Here is a 23,875-nt window from a genome sequence, read left to right as displayed (position 1 = left end):
ATGGCTGATCCAACCTCACCGAGCCCTTATTCAGAGAACAAGAAATTCGAGCCCAAAGTCCCGGTTGAGCTACAACCGCCGAAGCACGATGAGATTTCGCTGGAAGAGTTGAGCCAGTGCGACGGTACGCACCCGATCAGAGACCTGAGCAGATACTTTCAGTGCGGGGAGGGGCGGGAATGCTGAGATGTCGACTTTGCGATAGGAACAAATCCGGACAAGCCTACATGGGTCGCGATCAAGGGTACTGTCTTCGATGTCTCCAAGAACAAGGCGTATGGCGAGAAGGGTCAATATCATGGTACGACGGCACTTGCTGTCCCACCCGAGTTCCTCGTTTGCCAGTTCCAATACTAACCAGAGCTCTGTGCAGTCTTTGCCGGCAAGGATCCTTCTCGTGCCCTCGCGCTCTCCAGTTTGAAGCCCGAAGACTGCGTACCAGACTGGTATGATCTGGACGACAAGTACAAGACTGTGCTCGACGAATGGTACACCTTCTTTAGCAAGCGGTATAACATCGTGGGCAAGGTCAGTACATTCAAACTACAAAAATTATGAAAGAGGAAGAGACAGATTTTGCCGAGACGCCCGCACGGACCGGGTAGGAAATATAGAACAAATACAAAGCGCTCGAGAGATTGCGCACAAGAGCAGGTGCAGGTCATTGCCAATCTCAGGACAGGTGCTGACTATCATGGCGTCTGCCTCTAGGTCGCGGGTGCTCAGAATACGGGGTAAAAGTGACGGGCAGCAGGAAGACATCGATTTATTGCGACGTTCAGGAAGATACCCCGGACAGAACTAGGAGGGAGCGCGAAGCAGTCCTTTGCTTCGGTGGCACGGTTGGTGCCGCATATTGCCCAATGCTCAACTGCAGACTGATTGCGATCCACCCGTACAGTCAAATACATCAACCTTTCCGTGACTTCCTGGCCTGACGCTTCTTTGCGATGATGCGATTCCTTTTCGCAAGGCGATTCTTCTCCTCCGGCTCAACCGGTTGCGGGACTTTCGAGGCCATTGAAGATGACCCATCATCACTCTTGTCTCCGCGCTTCCGCTTCTTGTTGACCCTGCCGTTAGCCTCTGGTTTTCCTTTCTTGCTGTCCTTGGCACCTTTCCCTCCGCCTTCTCTGGCTCTCTGTTCCCTCTCATTCCTCCGCTGGATAACCTGGGCGTTTTCAATGGCAAACTCCACAATCAGGCGTTTCCCTCTGTCAGAACCAGCATTCTGGGGTTTGACCAAGTGCCCATTGAGCCAACGTAGGCCGGCCAGAGCATTCCGATGACTGACATATTCGATGAAGCCGTAGCCTCGACTTCGACCAGCGCCTTCTTTGACTTTACTTCCTTCCTTGTCTTCAAAGACAACCTTCGCCTGCTTGACAATCCCTTTGCCAGACAGCTTGCGTCGACGTTCGGCTTCTTGCATCTCGCTGCCACCTCGCTGTAGTTCTTCCTTGCCCAGAGGCTGTCGTAGGCCTTCTTTAACGTCCTTGGCAAAGCCGACCACGGCTTCCCGAGCCAGTGCCTTAAGTTCCTTGCTGCTGATACCTCGCGGAAGATTCCTAACACTCAGACGGGTCAGACTGAGACATAGGTTCGGATTGGTTTTGATCAGTCGCTGCCGTTGACGGGCGCTGCTCTCTCTGATGTCAATCTCCGCCTTGCCTAGCTGCTCATAGAGCTTCGACCCCTTGGGGATGGATCCTTCCGACAGCAGGTACAGGCGTCGCTTGTCCCGATCTCGGATGTCTCTTTTTGCACTGGCCTCGCTTGCTCGGCGTTCCGCGTCTTCCCTGCTAAGGGCTCGGGATACCTGGAGCACGCGTCCCTCGAGCGTATAGCGACCGGACGGATCGGCTGCTTCGTTTTCGAGGATCGAATGCTTCGGGACCTCCCTTTGTCTCTTCTTGTCATTCGTTGCATGGTCCGATGCTGTTTCGTGCTTTGGAGCATTCTTGACGCAGGCTTTTGCATCATCGAGATTGAAAAAGCAGACAAACCCGGTGCCTTTGGGCCGTTGAGTCTCCGGATCATAGACGACCCGCGCATATCGGATCGGTCCAAAGGTGGAAAAGTGTTCTCGGAGAAGATCGTCGTCGGTGGTGTAGGGTAGATTCCTGATAAAGACAGAGGTATCATTCCTGTTGTCGTGTGCTTGGGATTCAGAGGTTACACTCCCTGTTGCCGATTGTGCATCCTCTTGGTCGCTTGCGGTATCGAGCTCGTCAAGTGATTCTTCCTCGGAACCTTGGTTGACGTCTTCAGTATCTTCTAGTGCCTCTACGTCGGACTCGGCGTCGTCGTAGTCCGCCTTGTCCGTTTTGGGGTCATCTTCGTTATGATCGTCTGCACTCGGCTTATCATGGGATGATTGTTCGGTCTCTGGACGTTTATGTTGCAACTCTTCCCAAGTCTTCTTGTCGACAGCCCAATCAACGGCCAACGTGCGCCCGTCGACTTCTTTCCCATTGACCCCTGCGAGGGCCCTCTCTGCGTTCTTTTTTCCCCGAAGCACAACAATCCCAAAGCCGTATTGCTCCTTCGGGCCCTTCTTGGGCACTACCGCGTGCTTGACTTTCCCATAGCCTCGGAACAACAGGGACAGATCCTCCGCCGTCTTGATACTCCAGGGCAGATTCCTGACGATCAATTTCGGCGGCTGGGTCTCTGCGATATTCTTTTCTCGCTGTGCTCGAAGTTGCACAGCCGTGGTATTGACGCCACTCTTTCCACCCAGGTCCGCATCACGGTGTCTCGCCTCTGCTAGTTCAACTTTGATCTTCCTCCCGTCCAGCACCGAGTTGTTGAACTGGGCAACCGCAGCCTGGGCGTCCTCGGCATCGGCAAAGGTGACGAACCCGAATCCACGCGAGATCTTCGTCTGAGGGTCCAGGACGACCGTGGCGTGTTTGAGAGGGAACGACTGAGAGAAGTACTCGGTGAGTCGCTCTGTGGTCACGGAAGCGGGCAGAGAGCGCACGAAGAGCGACCGTCTCTGCTCCTTGGATTTGTCGCTTGTTTCTTGGGTTGGATGGTCGACATCCGGAGTGACAGCTTCATAGCTGCCACTCGAGAGTTTGCGTCTCTTGAGACTCTGATCCATGATCGAGTCGCGGGACATGTTCGCCGCCTTTTCGACTTGACCTGGCACACTGGGGAAAACTTGAACTTTTTTTCGCAGCCCAAATATTTCTCCAATTCGAAGTGGAGCGGAGGTGCAACTTTGCACTTAGCCGTAGCAGAAGTCGACCGTATTATTCTCTACGTTAAAGTATAGAGCTGGAAGCGGAAGTTGAATCATCGAGTATCCCGTACAAACTCCCTTCAACCCGCGTCCTCACACTCTTCTTTGTGGCGATTCGAGACCGGGACCTCAGTAATCGAGAGTTCTGCATGCCAAATAGCGGAAGGCTAGCGAAACCGCCCTGGACGTCCTGATGTATGCCACGGTCGATATCCCAACCAACTTCAAAATCTAGAAGGGCGACTCCATGGCTGAAGAATTCGACAACGTCGACTTCCTGTCACAAGAAGCAGCGGTTGAGCGGCCGTCCGGCCCCCAGCGAACAGCCAGTCCCGCCACTACAAATACGCCCGCAAAAGTCGTCCAGCCAAAGCCACAAGCACTGCCTGGAAGACAAGGGCCGTCGGCAATCCTGGTGTCAACTCGACAAAAGGGCAATCCTATCCTGAAACATGTCACGCAGCTGCCGTGGGAATACTCGGACATACCATGCGACTACGTGCTCGGCGCGACGACGTGCGCACTGTTCCTGTCTCTCAAATACCATCGCTTGCACCCGGAATACATCTATAGCCGCATTCGCCAGCTGGGAAAGCTCTACAATCTCCGCATCCTGTTGACCATGGTCGACATCACGAATCACGAAGAGGCCCTAAAAGAGCTATCGAAGACCTCGATGATCAACAACCTGACGTTGATTCTGTGCTGGTCCTCTCAAGAGGCGGGCCGCTACCTAGAGCTCTTCAAGTCATTTGAGCACGCCTCATCCGCGTCGATTCGAGCCCACCAGGCAGAGACGTACCAGGAGAGTCTGACCGAGTTTGTTACGACGCCACGAAACATCAACAAGACCGACGCTGCCAGTCTGATCATGAACTTTGGATCACTTCGAGCAGCTGTCAATGCGGAACCAGAAGAACTGGCTCTGGTACCAGGCTGGGGCGAGAAGAAAGTCAAAGCTTGGTACACGACTGTACGCGAGCCATTCCGCGTGAGAAGAGCGGCCAAGTCTAATGCAACACTGCTGAGACAAGAGACTTCCATGTTCTCTGAGGAAGCCAGCACCCCAGAGTCAAGGCCAGGAAGCGGACACACGCCCATCCCTATTGGCTCCGTACCTAGTCTCAGCAGACAAGGGTCGGCTGCTGTTCCGACGCAGAATTCAACCGAGGCGGGCCCCAGCCATAAGCGTCCTCGTCTGGAAGAAGTGACCATGGATGATCTGGATGAGGAGGAAGAAGCTGCACTCCTTGCCCTCGCTGATGTGGAAGCTGCAAAATCAGCCTCACAAACTTCGCGGCCAGCCCAGCCACAGGCCCGCAAAGAACCAGAGTTGAGCGCCGGTGTTGCGGCTGCACTCGCCAAGCTTCGACAAAATGGGTGAAAGAGGAAGCATGTGTTGCATGATGTCCCACACTTGTTGGATTCATGCACATTGTATTGTGCTATCGCGGGCACAGATCGATGCCCACCCTCGACGACGTGCTTGTGTATAAAATGCCACACCTTGGCGTCTAGCGTTGTAATCCAACTAGGAAGGAACGAATTTGATTTAAGGAAGCCATTCCAGCGATCAGTTCATCTGCACACGGGGTCCACTCTAGCGCGAAGGATTTCTATCCAGTCTGAAAACGCATTAGTCGACATATCGAGATCCATTATTTCAATCTTTCCGGGGCCACAAAGTAAACATTACCATCCGCCAGGTCACGCGGAGAGAGTACCTGAAGCATTACGCAAAGGACAACCAAGGGCGATACATCGGCAGGGAAGATCCCGCGGACTACTGTATTCTAGACAGCGAAGATTCGGATCGGTGGAGACGGCCACAGGAACGAGGATCGGTGGACAGAGAGGATGATGAGAGGACGTCCACGGCCGACGAACAACGCCAAAACCAGAACAAGCTTTCCATAGACGCGGCTGATGCGGCGACAGACGGAGATGGGGATCCAGGGGTAAGCAATCGGGTCGAGTGACCTGTCGATAGGGACGGGGAGAACGGGACGCCGAAGCTGTCGAGGTCAACGACGGCGCAGACTGCGTGAGTGTGTCGGCAGAAACTGTCGTCAGTGGTGGTAAGAAGAGCAGGTTCGATCTCTTCAGGCGCCTGCAAGGAAGGGGAGAAGAGGAGGAGGAGGAGGAGGAAAAGGCGATAGAGTCACCATCCGTTGACCGAACCACCTGATGGTTTGTGCTACGCTCTCATGAACGACTTGTGGAGATATGGCTTTACTGCTCAAACCATGTCCTTTATCTGCTCACATTAATGATCAAACACATTCTCTCTCCCTCTCTCCCTCTCTGAGAAGCCATCGAGCCTAGATATCCACCCCCGACCACTCAGAGAATCCGTCGGGAGCGCGAACCTTTACTGCGAACCATGAACCATGAACCATGAACTGCAATGTTGATAATGATGTTGTTGATGATGATGATGTTTCAAGTATAAATAAAGAAATCGATAGAGAGACAGAGATCTAGAAAGATAGAAAGAACCTCATTTTTTTTTTTTACATCTTGATTTAGTCCGCTGCCGCCGCCTCCGCCGCCTCCTCCCCTCCCCTTCTCCTCCCAATGACTTTCCCAACATCTCTCATTCTAGTGGCGTAGACTCGTTCCCTTGTCCCCTCCCCTTCCTCCCCCCAAACCCTCCATGACCCGAGAAAGAAAGAAACCAGGAAAGAAAAAAAAAAGTCAAATTTCCCCCAACATGTCTAGGCGCACACAAATCTCAAGGAAGAACTGAACTCATGACTTGAACTCCTCAGAACCCCCTCGGGGAGACAAACGACCCCACACACACACGCACAAAAAGAGAGGGAAAAGGAAAAGGAAAAAGAGAAAAGAGAGGGGGGGGGGGGTGTATAGACTGAGTTGTTGGTTCAATCAATCAAGCAGACTGCTCCCGACGACGACGATTGAGAACCTTGACCACGCCACGGCTCATCACTTTCCACGATGACCATTCGTCGCTACAGTGTTTTAGCAGATATCTCCGCTGGACCAGGGGAATAAACCCTAGGCACACTCGATATTGCTTGTTGGGGTCACCGGCATCGTCGTCTTCGTCGTCACTATCGCAAGCCTTTCGCTTCCGATGTTGCGCGCGCTCATAGGGTTCCTGGAATTCGGGCCACCAGATGATCCAATCCTCATGTAGTCGCCGCGTCAGGTGGATCTGAAATTCCAACGCATCTCGAAATAGGTCGTTCAGCGACCTCCGGATCGAAGCCATTTTCAGCGATTCTTGGAGGCGTGGTGATGGGCGAGACAGCTCCTTGCGTGGCTCGCGCAACGGCAAGCCGTAGACATCGGGATCCCAGAACGTCCCCTTGTCCAAAGGCTCCTTGCGGAGCACAATGTCGATATATGCCAGTAACATGGCTCCCATGTGATGCGCTTCGGACTCAACGGTGTGGATCACCTTGGAATTTAGATGCTCGTTCCATAACCGTCGCCGTACAGCTTCTCCGAGTTCTGGGACAAATGCTGCAGAAGAAAGTGATTAGTCTCACGCGACGAAGCTTCGAACATGGAGAGAGAGAGACGAACAATGCTTTATGACTGATTCAACGACACCTTCACCAAGCTCGGCCAGCCAGGCCCTCGGATACACTGCAGGTTGAAGGGCCCACTTTGTGACAGCCTTGCCAATGAATGATTTGAGAAAATCGCCCACGTCGGTTTGGGTTTGCAGAAAAGCGACGACTGTCTCGGCTTGGCGGTTGGCCTCATCATGAAGTCCTATTCCAAGCATGGCGGCTATGATGGCACGGCACTCGTCAGGATATTGAAGTTTCGTGTCAAGGATGATGGGTTGGCTTTGTGGTATATCCGAAGCCTCGAAATAGTAGCAGATGATAGATTTGATCCGGGCCTCAATACCTGACATGGCCCACACTATCAGATTTTCTTGCAGTATGTCGTCTGTGTTGGTGGAGATATCACGGTCAAAGGCATCCATGTCAAAAAAGGGACCGTCTCCACTGTCCGCTTCGCCCCTCATCAGTACCGGAAGTGTGGAGAGATCGGTAGAGGCGTTTGGTCTTAATCCAGGGCCTGGAAGCTTGTCCTGTTGAATGGGAGCCATGTTATGCGTGCGCCCAGCGGATGGCATATTGTTCCCAAATGTCGTTGATCCGACACCTCTACGACACAAAAAGCCAAAGAAGTATTAGCACATGTCAAGCACTAGACTTTGAGAGAGCTTGAGACCGAGGTCATGGGTCTGGGAGCAGTATAGGAATACTAACCTCGAGTTTGGGTTGGGTTGGCGCTGATCATTTTGGGGCTCTGGCTCCTTGGCCGAGCCATTCACAGGGCTCTTCCGTCTCCGATCCGCTCGTTGTTCTCGAGTGCTGTGTGCTTGATCTTCAGGGCCATTTTTCGTACGGCGGCGTTTATCTGCTCGCCTAGGTCGTTCATCGTTGCTCGATTCATAGTAGTCTGTGGTGGCGGTTGTGCTTCGATTGCCTTTCTTCTTGAACGAAGCGAGCTCGTCTTTGGTGTACGCTCGAGCGACAGGTTTGTCGTGGAGCTTGTCCCAGTCAAGCGCCTCGATGCCGTCTCTAAAGAAAGTCTCCACGGCGGACGACTGGCAACTCTCAAGTCTGTACTGCCACAGATATTTGATTCGTTGTTCGACGTTGGACACCAAAAGTCCTTTGGAGAAGGATGCGTTGTCTTGAAATTTGGTACGAAGACACTTGACCAGTTCCGTGAGTGCTTGTGTATAGTTCTGGATCAATGCGCCTTGAGGCCCTTTGTGGTCGTCAATCCATTCGACGAGGGCTCGTTGAGCGAGAGGTGGCCAGTTGATGGACTTCGTCATGCTGGATATCGTGAGAAGACTGGGGTGTTGTTGCAAATTTGCAAAAACAGAATGGAATGCGCCAGGGGTTTGGGATGAGTAGGATTTATATATCATCAAACAACCAAGATCTAGCAAACAAGGAGAGCTTGTGGAGCCTGCAACAACATGTTTGCGGTGGCATTCTGTGGGTTCTTATACCGGCTTTCAAGGGGGCCCGGTCCAATCCTTGGTGCATTCCATTTCTGACCAGGGTGGCGGCTGGTTGACAGCTGTTTTCAGTGTTTGTTTGCGGAACCTTGCCTGTCACATTCCAGACCCCGGCTCCATGCTTCTGTGCCCACCGGGAGCAAACTTCAGATCTGCTTTTGCTGGCGCTTGGGCGGGCCCCCATCCCCCGACAATCTTGCAGAAAGCATGGCAGCGATAGGATTGATGAGGATCCCACTCCGTGGCTGCTCAACAAGCCCAAAGATGTTGTCGTATCGTAGGAAATAGAGAGCCTGACGTGGTGATGCTAGCGGAGCAGCGCCCACAGAGTCGCGTCGTAGTGGGCAATGTACACGAAGAGTGATGTTACCACTCTGCCCAAATCGCCACTTCTGTCAGGAATCCCCTTTCTACCTCTAGAGTTGAAAGAAGCCATGCTTAACCAATGCCGTTTGCTGACGCGTGTCGATGCATGTCGACACCCTAAGCCATCCACATAGCAAATCCTGTGGCCATCGCTCCAAAGGAAGCAAATTTTCGGTAGCAAACCCACAGCAAAGAACAAGAGAGATATGATCAGTCTTGCTCCAAACCAGGGGTCAGGAGTCCTTCTATCTTCAAAGTTACATTTCACCTCATTGACACGGGCATGGCATCGTATGCCTTTTGACCTCCTCTTGTTTTCCATCCGTACTCAACCGTCCGTACTCAACCAGGAATGTCTACCACAGCGATCCCAGCGTCGACAATGACGCCAACAGACGTCCGAACGATGATCAAGAATTATCCGTGGAGTCCCGGTTCTGGAATCACCCTATTATTGAGTCTCGATTTCGGGACCGTGCACTCCACCGCTGCGGTTCAGATCGTGCTGGAGTCCTGCGGTTCGGTATCGGGAAACGTCAAGTTCGAGGAAGGACTCTTTGTCGGCACGCGACAGCGGCAGAGTTACCGCGTGCCCTCAAAGGTAGCCATTACATCCCGGTGTGCCAGAGCACTTGGCAAGCCGAAACGGTGTGTGTTGATATTCGGTCACGACGTCGATAAGGCCCTGGAGGACGGCTGCATCACCAATGAAAATGTGTTCGATCTGTTGAAATTGTTCCTGTTCCCCGAATATGCCAGCGACGACAGCGCAGCTGCCGGCGATCGACTGATGAAACTGACCAGAGCAAAGCACGATGCTCTGATCGAGAAAATTGCGAGGGTTCATGGTGGGAAGGTCTTGTATAGGGATCGCCTGGATGAACCTGAGTGGGAAGTCCGTGACATGGGAGATGTCGTTGTTGCTTACCTACATTTCATTTGGCACAACACTCTGTTAGAGGTTGCTCACAAGTACAACATCGACACCGACAACCCGAACCCCGAGTTCGAGAACCTCTGCCAGATCTTTGCAAACAAGATGCACGTCGCAGTATCTGTGCCCACCGTGTGGCAACGGGAGACGCAAGAGCATTTCTTGAACCTCTTGGGTCGCGCCGGATTCCCCGGCTCGACCGCGGTCGTCTCGGAAGCAGTCTCTGCGGCCATAGGCCACCTCAACATGATATCGGATTTCGAAAGCCACACAAGCGAGTCAGAGAACATGATTGTTGCAGATATTGGTGTAAGATGCCCAGACTCCGCAAAAAAGTCGTCAAAGGGTCCCGGACCTGGGTTTTCACGAGAATGTATTGACCGCTGACGAGAAAACAGGGAGCGACGCTAGGTGTGGCTGGAGTCAGGAAGTACTTTCGAGATGGTCTGGCCCGGTTTGGGGAAATCGTGCCTGAAAAGGGCGCGATCAACGGTTCTCTCCTGGTCAATCAAGCGATTAAGAAATACCTCGACGACAAAACGAATCGCCAAACCTTGAAGACTGTCCTCAAGCACCTCCACTGGAAGGAGGACGAATGGTCCCAGCACATCAAAGATGGCATCGAGGAAGCAAAAAGACTCTTCAAGAACACTGATTCAACGTGCTTGATACCGTTGCCGGGTTTGGGGCGGGTACGTGATTTAGAGCCTCAGATTTGCCGCAGTCTGCTTCCAGGTTCGCAACTCACAGTCAACGGGTTGATCATCGGCAACGACGTGCTGACAAAAATTCATGACGAGTGGCTGAAGGAAATCGTCGACGTTATCAGAGAATGCCAGAACGATTTCCAACAGCGCTGTCCAAAACAACCGCTCCCTGCTCTCAAGCTGTGTGGATGGGGTTCTTTGCCACGTCATGTCTTGCAGAAGTGCACAGACGTCTTCCAAGGGGTCCCGGTCACTCTTTTGGAAGATCAGGTTACTCCTATCGTCGCGAACGGAAATTTGGTGACATTGCTTCGCGCAGACCTGTTCTTCGAAGTACCGGCTTGCCGCAGCTATGGCATCAGACACGACATACCTTGGCAAGACGTCGATGAGGCCCATCAACGAAGGTCGGAGTTAGAAGAGGCACGGACGGATGATGGGGATTACCTCCTCGACCGTGCTCTGTGGGTCGTGGAAAAGGGTCAAAGCCTCATCCATCCGACAAAAACATTCACTGTGCAGAGTAAGAAACGCTTGTCGGCACCCAACATGAAACGGGCGTTTCCATTCGAATGGAAAATTGACATCGTTGCGAGCGATTCGCTTCAAGTCGGCTCTACCGACAAATATGTGAGCGTCTCACAAGCACTTGCAGCCAACACAATTCAGATTGTTGGAAGACACTCAATGAAAATCCAGCAACAAGACTGCAAGATCAAAGCCATTCGCTGGGACCCTGCTTTGCAAGAACCGGCGTATATCGAGTTCGAATTTCGAGTGAGGGTGGACTGCAGCACGATACGCCCACATATTCACATCTCGATACCTAAGAGCAACGGGATATTCAGAGAGAAGTTGGCAGCCACAGGCAAGGGAAAGAGCGAGCCCTGCCACAGAATTTCAGCTTCTCTGGGGTCTTTCCTTGCCCACACCACGTTTCACGACAATGAAAAAGCTCGGCTTGATGTTGATGGAGAACTAAGCGAGCAGGACAAAGAAGCAAGAATGGATACAGATTGATGATTTCCTTCGGCAGAGGGGAGAGCCAGGCGGAGGGGATGACAGTTGGGTGGCAGGACAGGAAGGATTGACGGGTGACGGTGGTTCGTTTCTTGTTGTTATTGTTGGAAGTTGGATGATGCCAAGATTGCCAAGACGGCCGTGCCCGGGATCAGCGAGGGAAGCCGCGGAGCGTGGAGAAGGAACATGCAAGGATATGCAATGCATAGTGATAGAAAAAAGGACACTGGGTCGGATGAATTTGCGTTTGATTTGTATTCTACCTCTATCAATACTATGGTACGGAGTTCCGAGTGGTGCTTATTGGATTTTGTACAAAGGCGCAGCCCTACATAGATACACCTCCAGAATTCCGCAAGCCATGGGAAGCAACGCGTCTCAGATGCATCGGTTGGCGATTCTCTGCACAAGGCGAGCCGCAGTGACGGGGTTTCCATCTTACCGGGCCAACTTCTGTTTCGTGCATCGAAGGGACGACAGCTCGGCAAGAACAAGACGAGACGACGAACTCACCCCACGGTATGTGGCAACTCCAAAAGGTCCAGCCAGCCTCCCGACGAAGGGGAAGAATTCCAGGTGCAATACGTGGCTCGAATAAGGGGCCATCAAAGCACAACAAGATGTGTACAGTGAGATAGACACAGGTAGACCAGAGCTCTAACATGTCCTTCGCGTGCCAATCATTCAGAAGCCCACAAGTCCCTCCCAATGATAAAGGATCAAATTTGGAAACGTTTGTACCCTTCCACCAGCCCATCTGCTCTTTTCGTGATTGCCGCCCATGCTGGAACATAATGCATCGCCTCGTCGAAAGCTGGTATGACCCCGTTCCTGTTTGCGTCACTCCATAGACATACCACTCGGCCGGACATTGTGCTATTGTCCCCCGAGATCTTGGAATGGTATAGATTGATAGAGTCTCTTGACTCGTCAGGAGTAGCAATCGGGTTGTCCCAGCTGACGTCCACAGTCCAAGCCCTCCCCCACGTGCGGCTCCACAGCCTGATCTCTTGACTACCACCTTCGGGCACAGAGGGGAACCGTGCGTCCCTCGGCGCCTGCCCAGTTACGTGGAAGTTTGTGATCGCTGTCGTCTCAAAGACGAGCTTACAAGCACGAGTGTTTCTCCCCAAGACCACGAAGCGAGCTTGGATCTTGCCATCACTGTTGTTCAGGCGCGTGACGTTGAAGCTGAGCCAGCTGGCGTACTGTTCCTTAGGGGAGACAGCATTAGAGTTTTTGACCACAATGGGTGGGATGCCCGGCCACGAACAGGTCTGCATGTTATCATAAATCAAAGCGCCCGTGGGTACACAGGTGATATGCTGCCCGGCAGAACTGGGTATGTAGTTGACAGCCTGGCGAGTGTACGGCGAAACTCCGGTCAGAAACACCGTGTTGTTCCCTGCTTCTAGGTCCACTTGCTGTTGAAAAAAAAGCTTCAATCTATTGTCCGTGGAGAAAGGAAATGCGGTAAGGTTGTAGATCATGGTGCCGACAAAGACGAGGAGAAGGAACACAGGTACGTGCCAGGTGAAGCGGTGTAGAATAGGCGTGATTGGGGAGAAGAGGATTATTGTGCAGGCAGCCACCATAATGTACAACAGAAACATGGAACTTCCGTCCTGTCCTGTCTGGTGAAGCCCTTCGGTTAGTAAGAGGCCAATCTGACCGACGACAACGAGGTTGATGGGAACAAGGACGAGGAGCTGCAACAGCCATAGCCAAGACCATTGGGATTTGCTCCAATCAGGCTCTTCGATCGCGTCAGTTTGATCCTCGACGGCCGCAATGCTTGGATTCGGTTCTTCTCTCCCTTGTCGGTATCCCCTTCTCAAAAGACTCGACCTCTCCGTGGGTTCACCGTCATCATTAGGGGTCGAATATTCTGCAACCTCTTCGTGCCCGCTACCTGAGCTGGTTTGGCGCTGGGACGGCTCGTCGTCGCAATCGAAACGCTGGCAATACACCGATTTCTTGGGCAGGGAGAACAGCTCCAGGTAGGACAACCATGTAGCCAGCCAAACGAGAGCGGCATATATGAGGACAAAGTATATACCGACGAGGTGGAGCTGTTCTTCAAACACCGTTGCGACGACAAGGAGCACCCACCACGCTCCCCACATCCAGGTGAACCCGTATACGCGAGTGAGAGAAGAGGGCCGTGTGTAGTCCGCAGCTCGGGAGAAGAACCACGCGACAAAGACGAAGGAGGAAATCATCATGGCCCACACTGCCCACTCACTGCTGTGGGCGATGTATTGATTTTCCTTGAAAATCAGGTATGCCAGGGCAATTGGGACCGCACAGGCTACAAGCGAGATGAGCGGAAACCGGAAAAGGCCACGCCATCCGTAGAGCTTGATCCTCTCGTCTCCACTCGATTGATGAAGAGGTCGTGATGCGGAGAAAAGGTAAAATTTGTCGACTCCATACAATAGAGCAATAGTGAGGAGGAGTATCACCGGTCCAACAACAAGCAGAGTCACCGATAGAGCAAAGAAAGTGTGGGCTTTCAAGATAGCAAACGTTCGCCCGAATACATCGAACCAGAGTGACGGACTTCCTGGGTTGTGCCCTGGGTCTAGGTTGGTCGTTAGCGACGTCGATGTCAGAGCTTCCGTCGTTGCCACGGCCGCAGATAGCATGTGCCAGAGAGATCCTTTCCCTGTGTGGCGCGAATCATCTTGGTCGGTATGATATCTCGCCCTCGGTCCAATGAAGGCAACGTCCAATCCACGGTAACCTAGCTTGCCATTGAACACGACGTAATCTGTTTGACTCCTGACCAGTCCTCGATTGAAACCATCGGCCGAGGTGGACGAGCCAAATGGGTACTTGGACTGAGCATAGGCTTTTGTGACGGCTTCGTCGGTGCTTCGAAAAAGTGCAGCCCGGCCCCCTGCACCCGCTCCCTCTAGATTGAGGAATGAGCTCACAACCATGGACATGGGATGCTGGCTGAAGACATTTGCTCCGTTTAAAAAGTCCTCCTCGCCGTTGTTCAGGATGAGCACCACTCCATTTTTCGGTGTGTTTGCGGGTGTCGTAAAGTATTTGAGTAGTTGCAACACGCAGACGACTCCGACGCCGTCATCTGTAGCGCCGAAGCCCGTAGAGACACTGTCATAGTGCGCATTCACCAAGACTGCATTGCGTTTGGATGGTTTGCCCTCCGGATCGAGCCACCATGTTGTTTTGTCATCTTCCTTTCCTGGTATATAGACGATGAGGTTGGTGCCCTCGAAGTAGACCGACACGCCCGGGCCAGACAGAATTCCAGCGGAAGAAAAGGTGAGATTGGAGGTATTGTCTTCGAAAATGTATGGAGCAGCATTGTTTTCTTTTGCAATGGACTTGATCCGTTTGAGGAGCCACTCGTGGACTTGGTCGTTGCGACGGCTGTTGTAAGGATGGTAAGACGCAGTGAGAAGCTGCAGGTCCAGCCACGCTTCTGTCAGATTAATGCCATGGATGGGAGTAGGCGAGGAGGGAGGGGATGGGACAGTCGTATGGGCGATGAGGAGAGCAACAATAACAACGAGGTAAATAATCGACGTGATGATGGTGACGGGCCAACGAGTGAAAGCGAAAGGATTGGAGAGCCTCGCCATGGCGGACGAAACACGAATCCAGCGGTCAAGGCATTGGGGAGAAACTAGTCAATACAACCATTTCATGTGGCGTGGAAGGGAGTAGTTAGTAGTAGGCGAATGCGCAGGCCGATGTAGAAGGAAGAGAAAACCTATTATTATGAGGTTCTCAAAAGAAGCGCATTGGAGGGTTTCTGCTCCCCGCGCGCCATTACGCACTGCACATGCAAATCATCCTTGCAGGCAAGCTGCTACTCGAACAGCCAATAGTGGACTGTTAAAATGCCAAGGCATCTTTCCATATTTGGCACTAGCGTAATTTCTTGGCAGGCCCCAATCCCTCCTTGTGATACGGCGGAGCATTTGTTGGCCTGATTCCGCTCTTCTTTCTCAGGTGCAACAGCCACTATATAACTCTGAAGGAGAACATGGTAGCACAGCCGATATGTAAAGCTAAGTTTGAGAAGCGTTCTGCTACCCGAGCCCTTGTCTATGTTCTCATTGCTACTCGTCGATGCCTCGGCATTGCAATGATCCTGTCGTATCAACACTGATTCAGGTTGGTTTCGACGTCGAGTCGAGAGAAGGTCGTTCTGCTAGTCTCGTCCTCCAGGCTGATCGACGCGACCCAGCAGCTCGATCTACCTCACTTGGCACACGGAATAGCATTGAGTGCCGTGCGTGCTCGCTGACTGCTCAGAGGTACTTTTCTACCGATACTGATTGGCGGTCTCGCCGAAACCCAACGGACAAGGACCAACATATCAGGCTTCGAGATATAGTGATTAACAGCAAGCCAAGGATGTTCCTCGCCCGGCGCCGCACCCTTGTCCCGACTCTGTGAGAGTGAAGCACGCCACCACTTCCGGCCGATCAATTTCTCCAAACAGATAAACAGGCCAGGACCCAGATAACAAGACGATGAGACCGATAAACCCCCGCCAGGAAGCCCCCAGTGTTTTCGGCCAGGGTGGTGTAAAGGATGAAATTAACCATCCGGATAACGCTTGCAATATTTCCCATTGTGCGGCGCCGTGGACAATGGATGTCGATTGCTCCGGAACAGCTACCTAGGGAGAGAGAGAGTCCTAGGGCTGAGACGGCACGCGAGAGGCTGTCATAACTCGAGACAAGAGAATTATGTGGGCGAAGACTTTCAGATAGACACGAAGCAGCCAAAGAGTACCACGGTCGAAAGCGGATAACGGCGAACAGGTTGAACGCCTCGATAAAGACCTGTTCTTCTATGGTTTCTGCTTACCCCGACACGACACGAACTCCCGCGGCCAGGCTGAACCTGCTCGTGCCTGGGACATGGGTCAGTGGACGTGACACCTAGCACCATCACTGAATCGTTACTAAAGCCGTGTCTAGTGGTGACCAGTACGGGGGCTGCTGGTATCTAGATGGTCGTCAAAGACAGGCTGTCAACCGTATTAGAGAACGTGCCAGATCTGAAATGCGTGCGTGTATACAAAACAGGGCGCAACTCAAACCTCAACCGAATAATTAAGCCTGTTCATATGTCTCCACACGAATCACGTTCGGCTCCAACCCACCGAAGTCCCATTCGACACGAAAGCTGGGGTGGCTTACTTACCGTATCATTTCCAAAGCTCTTCACGTACGAGCACGTCTTTTTCTCGGGACGATTGGTGTGTCTCCTCAAGAAATCACCCAACACCTGGTGGGCCTGTTAAACCGCAACGTGGGCCCCCAGGCCAGTTGCTATTCGCAGGGAGCATTTCCCATGTCTGTGAGGAGACCAATGACACGACCATCGATACTTGCTCTGTTGTTTGTTTCTAAGTCACAGGGTCTAGAAGCACCGTGGCGCATCTTATTGTCCAAAGGGACATCGACTGGTCGAACGCGGCATCGTAGGTCAGTGGTTTTATTGGTATCCATCTGGCAAAGAAGCGTATGGGCTCTGAATGCTTTTAACTTCGAAACGAGTGGTGCGGTATTGCTGGTGATATCGCGGACGAGGACCGTTGATTGCACCTACCGGGGGAGTTTCGTTCAAGCGAAAAGGTCAGCGTCTACATCCCTTATCCCTTTTACGCATCGCGAAAGGAAGCATCATCGAAGATGGACACCGGCACCCTCTGCAGATGATCAACTTCAGATCATGGAGCGTGACGGAAGTCGGTATATTCCGCCGCAAGTGACGACACCTTTGCACTGCCAAACAATGGGACAGCTTCGCAAGATGCGTGGCCAGCCACTGCGAAATCCCTCGCGCAATACCCGGGTCGAAGATAGAAACATGTCTCTGATCTGCAACTAAAGGGCAGGGTCAAATATAGAAGACTCTTCGTCCGCTTCCATGAAAGGGTATAGATGCGGGACAAGCGAGTCGTGGCAGCCATTGTGTCTTTCATCTTGGGCGCTGTGGACTGGCACCTTATTGACGGAGGTCCGAAGTTGGGATTCCGTCAATGCATGGTGTTTCTTGTATCGCGTGGAAGAGACCAATCCAGCTATCTCTGACAAGCGAAGTCTCTGTCTCACGGGAGCCTTGCCGCGCAACATGATACCTCGGTTGGTTGATCCGAATGGAGCGAAAAAGGGGTGTGGAAAAGCTTTCTTCAAAGCTTTGATGCGAGCTTGGCAACGATATTATGTTCTATCGGAGGCGCTTCCGCGTATGCCGCCCGCGACCCTGCGTATAGGTGGCATGGAATAATTCGACAGCGTAGATGAATCGAGCCATAGAGACTCCACCTCGAAGCGACGGAGTCCGGTCCATGAGTGGTCACATCTCAGTCTGCCTATCATTTCGGTGCTTAACAAGCAGGCGACGTCATGAAAAAACCCAGACTGCAGGTACGGTCGTGCTCTCAAAATAGCTCAGCCTGGATGAGGGAGAGAGACGTGGACGTACTTACAGTGGCAGCTGGAGTACATCCTTGCCATAGTTTTTCGGCATTCAGCCGCAGGAAGGGGGCGGCACAGACCCTGAGGAGCCTTGCTCGCGCAGTCGCATAAAAACAGAGAGGTGGACATGGAGATCGATCCCGATGTGTGGAAGTGTCTGGGGAAAATCGATGGAATTGGGAACATCACCCGCCACGTTCCAGTTCAGTTTGCCGTCAACCTTGTGCGATCCACAGTTATGTATGCTGGATCCGGCATTTGAGCACTGGAGCAAAGCCATGACTGCCACGTATGCCATTAACAGAGGGCTTCGGGTGTTGTTTGATATTTTGTCCCTCCATTGTCACCGAACCAGAAAACGATTCTCCCCTGACACTATGTCCTCGGATCAACATCGCTGCTGCCACAAAGACACGACGACATGGCAGTCCAAGTCGAAGATTGAGAGCCTTTGCCCAACCTCAAGCCACAAGGGGTTTTCGGCTCGTGCCTGCGAGTGGGGTGATCAATGGACCAATCTGACAATGTACTATATATACATACAGACAGGAAAGGGCGGCAGAATGACAGCCAGATAAGCTTGGCACTGGGAATGATTCTGCGGCTCGCTGCACTCTGTAAGCACGGAATGACAGTGGACAGGTAGGAGTGACCACTCGCAGAATGGCCGTGGCCAGGTTGCAGAGGGCGATAGAGCTCATCAAGAAGGAGAAGAAGCGCTGGCTGAGACGAAGGGAGCGGGAAGGAGTTTGAGGAGACGTCGGAGAATTTTTTCTATGGTCGGGCGGAAATTCACCGAGGCTCCGACATGCCGATGGTGCTGAACTGCCTTTGACTGCCTGCGCTGGCCTGCGCTGGACTGCGTTTCGATTTGTCTTGCGCTTGTTGATCACGAACCTCGTCTCTACCAATCCATCTCTCCATCGCTGCATCCGTATCCGTCCACCCTTCCATCTACCCCATCAGACGTCAAGCCTTGGCCTTAGTCAAACTCTTTGCCTCTTGGAGTGCGTGAATGCGCCCTTATCAGATCACAACCTGTATCATCACCCTTTGCCACTCGAATTCGTCCGTGCAGCCACCAGGCAGTAGCCCACACTCCGCTTCATAAGGCGTAAACCACTCATGTCCTTACATCCTAGTCGACGCGTTCCCTCGGACTCGCCCAATCATGCGGCTCCATCTCGCCTTATTCCCGTTGCGGTAGCTGAGGAAGCCCCTTCTGAAGCGACTACGAACTCCTCACCTTAACAGACTTGCTTCCAATCCTCGCAAATCGAAAGTTACTGCGACGCGTCATTCTCTGGCCGCTCTGCTTCGTCCTGGCCCTGTCATATTTCCTCCGACGTACCTTTGTCGGAGTCTTGGGAGGTAGGAAACACCGATAGAATTCAAAGGGGAAAGTATAAAGGGTACTTGGGAGAAGCATTTCACCTAACTGTGATTTCCAAGACCAGATCTCGTGGCACGCTCTGTTAACCACTTGCTTTTTTCATTGTGTTGTTTTCAAAAACAGATTCCCTCAAGAAATTTCCTTCCACTAAAGAGGATCTCACACGACGACAGACACTCGACATGGCTATGCACATGCCAACACTGTTGGCCCCCAACCTCTTCTATGTGGCCTCGTCCATCCTGATTGGCTCCACTATTGTTACATATCTCTTGAAATTCATCAGGCTCGACCTCAAACCCTTTCTTTCAACAAAGCCTGGCAAAGCCCTCGAAGTCAGCCTCCAAACCGCCTTTGAACGCTTCTTAAATGTACTATCCGTCTCAGACCCCCTCAGTCCTCCAACAAGCCCAACCACCATGTCTTCACGAGGCTACTTGGAGAGCATTCCCTACCGCCGTGGGTCTCGTCCCGAGGTCGAGGGCATTAGTAGCCCCATCCAAAAGACGCAACTTCCTCCGTGGGAAGAAAAGGACGTAGAAGACAGTCTGCGCAACCTCATCATCGATATTCCATCCCGCTACCCCCAGTCCACCTACCTAGGCCGCTCTACCTTTGAGCCCGAGTCCCCAATCTCTCTATATGCCCGCCACCGCGTCTTCGACGAGACCAAGTATTACGGAGAGATCCTCAGTGCCAACACTGAAGACGGGTTCATCCACTCGACACTCCACCCCAGTGATGTCAAGATTGTTATTGAGAAGGGCTGGGGTCAGAGACATCCTCTTTCCGGCCGCGTTGGATCTCGATTCATGCGCCTCTTCAGCGCAAATCAGCCAAGCCATGTAGAGGGTTCTCAAGTTCTGCTCTACGCACCCAGGGATCAAGATGACTTGGAGGTTATTCAGAATATCATCAACGCGGCAGTCTGGTGGGTTGGAGGTATCGACAACAGAGTCGACGCCGAGAACTTCTGAGCCATATACGACATTCCTGCTCGTGGGATTGCTATGACATATAATTTACGACGGAGTGGACAGGCGCTTGAATTCATGGTACACCAGGACAATCTTTATTCCATGGCGACGAAGGCGTCGGGCCGGGGAATGGAAGTGAACGAAACCGAACTGGTACTGAAGCCCTTTCCTCGTCCAAGAATTTCGAGGCCAAAGGAACTTTTGCAGCTCGACACGCCACGCACCCATCTGTCCAGCTGTATATGAGCGACGACAACAAACCACAGATCCAAAATAGAGACAAATCTTAGAGAAATCTTAACAATTGCCCCTTGTGATGCATTGAGTGGCTCACGATGAAAGAAGAGAAACTTTTCTAGCACTGTCTCCATACGTGTATGTACATGTGTACCATTGATGCCTTGCTGCATCGAGTCGAGTACCGTAAGCACTATATTGTACTGTACTATACCGAGCACCATGCTGTACATCTCCCTGTGCGTGCAAAACAGTCCAGAATAGTCTGTCTATAGACATGTAATGTGAAGCCGCGAGCCACGGGTCAAAGGACATAGGTAGGTACAATACCTACGAGGTACATTACATATTATAATTATTATACACACCCGTAAGTACCTAAGTACCTAGGTACCTGGGAACCCGGATGTAATAGGACCCACCGTACGAGGTGCATGTACATGTACATGTACGTGTACGTGTAATACGTGTAATACCTCGCGTCCCAGATTTAGAAGAGTGCCTGCCTGACTAACTCACCCTACCTGCCTGCTTGCCTACTTGCCCTACCTGGGTAGGTGCTTAGGTATTTGCAATAGGTGTCTACCGTGTACACATATATGCGTACACATACTTGTACTTGTACCTGCATGCCAGGCCGCGAGGCCGCAAGGACACGAACAAGCGAGGAAGCGAGGCTGCAAAAAGGAAGAAAAGAAGGAAGAACGCTCTGCCCCCTCCTTTTCCCCTGTTTTGTTTTCTAAAATATCCCTTTTGCCTCACTTTCATCTTTTGTCGTTTATCGTCTACCTTTTACCCTGTTGATCTCTCTTTCTCTCTTTCTCACACACACACAGAGAGAGTAACATTTTCTTTGCTTACTCACTTTTTTTTATTTATTTATTCAGTTGCTTATATGTAATTTCCCTCTTTTTCCCTTTGCCCCCCCTCTCTCCCTCCCTCCCTTCTTCGTCTCAGGCTCACCCCCAAACGCGACAGGGGACGCTCCTCACCTACATCCTGTCCGGGCCGTCTGACTCGACAGGGATAGGTTGCGCTCGGCGATGAAAAAGTAGCGAGGCCGTTGGGATCTTTTTTGGGAAGATGGGATGGGATGGGATGACTTCTTTGTTGTCCGTACGGCACGAGAACGAAGAGGGAGGGACATGTGGACAAGTAAACAAGTGCCTTGTAAGTACGGTATACCTGGTAAATATGTAAATAGTCCGTTCTGTCAGGGTCCAGACCAGCACGGCCTGTGTGCTATATGGAGCTGTCAGGTTCATCCTGGAGTCGAGTTGCTGTCATGTCGCAGCAATCTGCCATGTCATTCCGCATGCTTCCACTGGTACCGATCGGTGAGTTGTGCCAACCTCGCTGCAGTGTCTGTAGATCGCCATATCAAATACGCACAGCACATAAAGTCCGTGACCAACCCATTTCGCAAAAGAGCATCCGTCCCGTCCTGTCCCGTCACATGCCTGACCCTGTCACCGTTTCACGTTGTTCCCATGTGCTAGCAGAGACTGGATCTCGCCGCTCGCTCAGTAGTATGTGGCATATTTGGAGGTGCCGTTCAGGACCTGGACGAAATTCTGCGCGATAATCCGGTCGGTTTGCTCGCTTGAGTTAAAAAGTGCACGAGTTAGTCTTCCTCTACCAAAAGGGGACATCAAGCTTGGTAGTTAACTCCTCTCGAATTGCTCGCGCTCACATTCACATTCACATTCACAATGCCAGCCACTTACAACATGTTCCTCGAAAGAGCGGGGGAATGTGAGAGGAGGATCAGAGATATGAGATGGAAAATTGGAGATGGATAGATAGGGGAGAATGGCTCACCTGGGATGTAGCTCGTCAAACCACAGATATCCGTCCGGATTCGTGCCATTCTGCCTTTGCACACACGTCTTCTGGTCCACGGTACAGTGGTTCTCGTAGCCCCAGACGCTCTCGCCGCCCTTGGCCACACCGGTCCCGTTCAGATACTGGGTCGGGGAGTTGTAGATGTCCGTGATGAGCGCGTGGGTGTCGAAGAGGGCGAAATGGGCACCCGGGTAGCGCTTCGCCACCAGGAGCTCGTAGGGGGTCTGGTACTTGAAGACGTTGTTGACCGTCGTGGTGAACTGCCGCATCGTGTACGCGATCTCGGTGTGGTTGGCCGGCTTGTTCGCCCAGTACTGGTTGGCGCCCACGCCGTGGAGCGTGTCGTTGGCGTACAAGGGAGCCAGGTCGAGGGGCGCCGTGTTCATGAGCACAAAGTGCCGGGCGCCGCTGGCGTAGAGCTTGTCGAACACGCTGTAGATGCACGATGTGTAGTCCGAGAGCACCTTGCCGGGGACTTGCGAGTCGGTGATGAACGCCCACACGCCGAGGTCGTTGGTGCCGATCCACAGCGCGTAAACGGCGTCCTGAGCTGTCAAGTTTGGCGAAAAGAGCTGCACGGCGGGGGTGGAGTTGACTCGCGTCGCTGGGATGTCGGCGATGAAGGCCGGGATCTCGTACTCCAAGACCGAAGGGAAAGGCGCATTGATTGCAGGGAGCCACCTAAATAGGAGTATCTGGTCAACGTACCGCCTGACAACGCACACCACTCTTTCAGTCCCAACACGAACCTTGGCGTGATGTCGTTGGAGCACACAGCGCCCGAGACGGCGTAGTCATAGAGCGTCATATGAGGAGTCCACTGGCCCTGCACTGTCGCTCCGGTGTACTGGACGACGTATCTGGGCCAATTTCTGCCGCCGCTGGGGGCACTAAACGTCTCTGGGAGCAAAGTGCCGACAGGCGGGGCAGAACCATTGTGATTGATGAACCATCCCAGGCGAGATTCATCTGTATAACTGTCGCCAAAGGTGATGAGAGAGTTGAAGTTTTGAAGCGACCATGGTTTGTTGCTGCTCTGGCGGGGGACAGCTGTGCTGGTGGTCGACGTGACCAGCAGAGACACTCCAAGGGCGAGAAACCCTGCAGGAGAGTAGAAGAACTTCATTCTGGAAGTACACTCCACCTTGGGTCAGTAGTGAATTTCCCCTTGACACATTCGGCAGGGCAGAAATCGCTGCCGGAGAAGGGTTTTTATACCCATCTTCTCCCCCTCTTTTACAGAACTGCACCTAGCTCACTCTGACTTCGACCTGGGTCAACGTCACGGGAAAATTTCACAAAATGCTCCATTTCCAACGCGGAGTATTGTCGGTAGGACGGGTGATGCGGGAACAGAGAAAGCTGCATCGTCGTCCAATGACGATAGATGGTGGACACAAACACCAGGGAGGCGGCGGCGCGGTTAAAGGGTAGTGAGGAGGGTTGCAGGAGACGGGAAAGCTTGATTCCACGCGTCATTGACGTTGGAGCTTGACAGCATTGGATGCTGATGTTGACGCCTTGCTGGACGGGGTGAGTCGACGTGGTCGAGTTGTGCCGGAAATCAGCCTGAAAGGATGTTCGCCTCATCCCCCGCAGTTGTTGTGGGCAAGTGGAGGTGCGGAGGATCCCAAAACAGGGTCGGAGTCG

The 23,875-nt window shown here is 52.5% G+C and overlaps 8 protein-coding genes across 8 annotated transcripts; 4 read left to right on the top strand and 4 right to left on the bottom strand.

The window, feature by feature from the left end:
* Positions 1-558, top strand: Z517_05386 (uncharacterized protein; the record flags this gene model as incomplete). Its single annotated transcript, XM_013430713.1, has 3 exons — positions 1-124; positions 206-301; positions 374-558. The coding sequence occupies 3 exons, from the start codon at positions 1-3 to the stop codon at positions 556-558; spliced, it is 405 nt and encodes a 134-aa protein (XP_013286167.1).
* Positions 559-910: 352 nt separating this feature from the next.
* On the bottom strand, positions 911-3,127 carry Z517_05385 (uncharacterized protein; the record flags this gene model as incomplete). Its single annotated transcript, XM_013430712.1, has 1 exon — positions 911-3,127. The coding sequence occupies one exon, from the start codon at positions 3,125-3,127 to the stop codon at positions 911-913; it is 2,217 nt and encodes a 738-aa protein (XP_013286166.1).
* A 370-nt stretch (positions 3,128-3,497) lies between these two features.
* Z517_05384 (uncharacterized protein) lies at positions 3,498-4,634 on the top strand (the record flags this gene model as incomplete). The annotated part of the gene is made up of 1 exon (XM_013430711.1): positions 3,498-4,634. The coding sequence occupies one exon, from the start codon at positions 3,498-3,500 to the stop codon at positions 4,632-4,634; it is 1,137 nt and encodes a 378-aa protein (XP_013286165.1).
* A 1,509-nt stretch (positions 4,635-6,143) lies between these two features.
* On the bottom strand, positions 6,144-8,084 carry Z517_05383 (uncharacterized protein; the record flags this gene model as incomplete). Its single annotated transcript, XM_013430710.1, has 3 exons — positions 6,144-6,742; positions 6,806-7,401; positions 7,507-8,084. The coding sequence occupies 3 exons, from the start codon at positions 8,082-8,084 to the stop codon at positions 6,144-6,146; spliced, it is 1,773 nt and encodes a 590-aa protein (XP_013286164.1).
* Positions 8,085-9,021: 937 nt separating this feature from the next.
* Positions 9,022-11,300, top strand: Z517_05382 (uncharacterized protein; the record flags this gene model as incomplete). The annotated part of the gene is made up of 2 exons (XM_013430709.1): positions 9,022-9,882; positions 9,972-11,300. 2 exons carry the CDS (start codon positions 9,022-9,024, stop codon positions 11,298-11,300), a joined length of 2,190 nt encoding a protein of 729 aa, XP_013286163.1.
* Positions 11,301-12,019: 719 nt separating this feature from the next.
* Z517_05381 (uncharacterized protein) lies at positions 12,020-14,914 on the bottom strand (the record flags this gene model as incomplete). Its single annotated transcript, XM_013430708.1, has 1 exon — positions 12,020-14,914. The coding sequence occupies one exon, from the start codon at positions 14,912-14,914 to the stop codon at positions 12,020-12,022; it is 2,895 nt and encodes a 964-aa protein (XP_013286162.1).
* A 4,434-nt stretch (positions 14,915-19,348) lies between these two features.
* Z517_05380 (uncharacterized protein) lies at positions 19,349-20,143 on the top strand (the record flags this gene model as incomplete). The annotated part of the gene is made up of 1 exon (XM_013430707.1): positions 19,349-20,143. The coding sequence occupies one exon, from the start codon at positions 19,349-19,351 to the stop codon at positions 20,141-20,143; it is 795 nt and encodes a 264-aa protein (XP_013286161.1).
* Positions 20,144-21,903: 1,760 nt separating this feature from the next.
* On the bottom strand, positions 21,904-23,351 carry Z517_05379 (uncharacterized protein; the record flags this gene model as incomplete). Its single annotated transcript, XM_013430706.1, has 3 exons — positions 21,904-21,982; positions 22,202-22,906; positions 22,975-23,351. The coding sequence occupies 3 exons, from the start codon at positions 23,349-23,351 to the stop codon at positions 21,904-21,906; spliced, it is 1,161 nt and encodes a 386-aa protein (XP_013286160.1).
* Between the last annotated feature and the right edge of the window lie 524 nt (positions 23,352-23,875).

This window comes from Fonsecaea pedrosoi (genome assembly GCF_000835455.1).
Source record: "Fonsecaea pedrosoi CBS 271.37 unplaced genomic scaffold supercont1.3, whole genome shotgun sequence".
Lineage (NCBI taxonomy): Eukaryota > Fungi > Ascomycota > Eurotiomycetes > Chaetothyriales > Herpotrichiellaceae > Fonsecaea > Fonsecaea pedrosoi.
The sequence above is the reverse complement of the archived record's forward strand: the minus strand, read 5'-3'. Positions and strand labels throughout refer to the sequence as shown.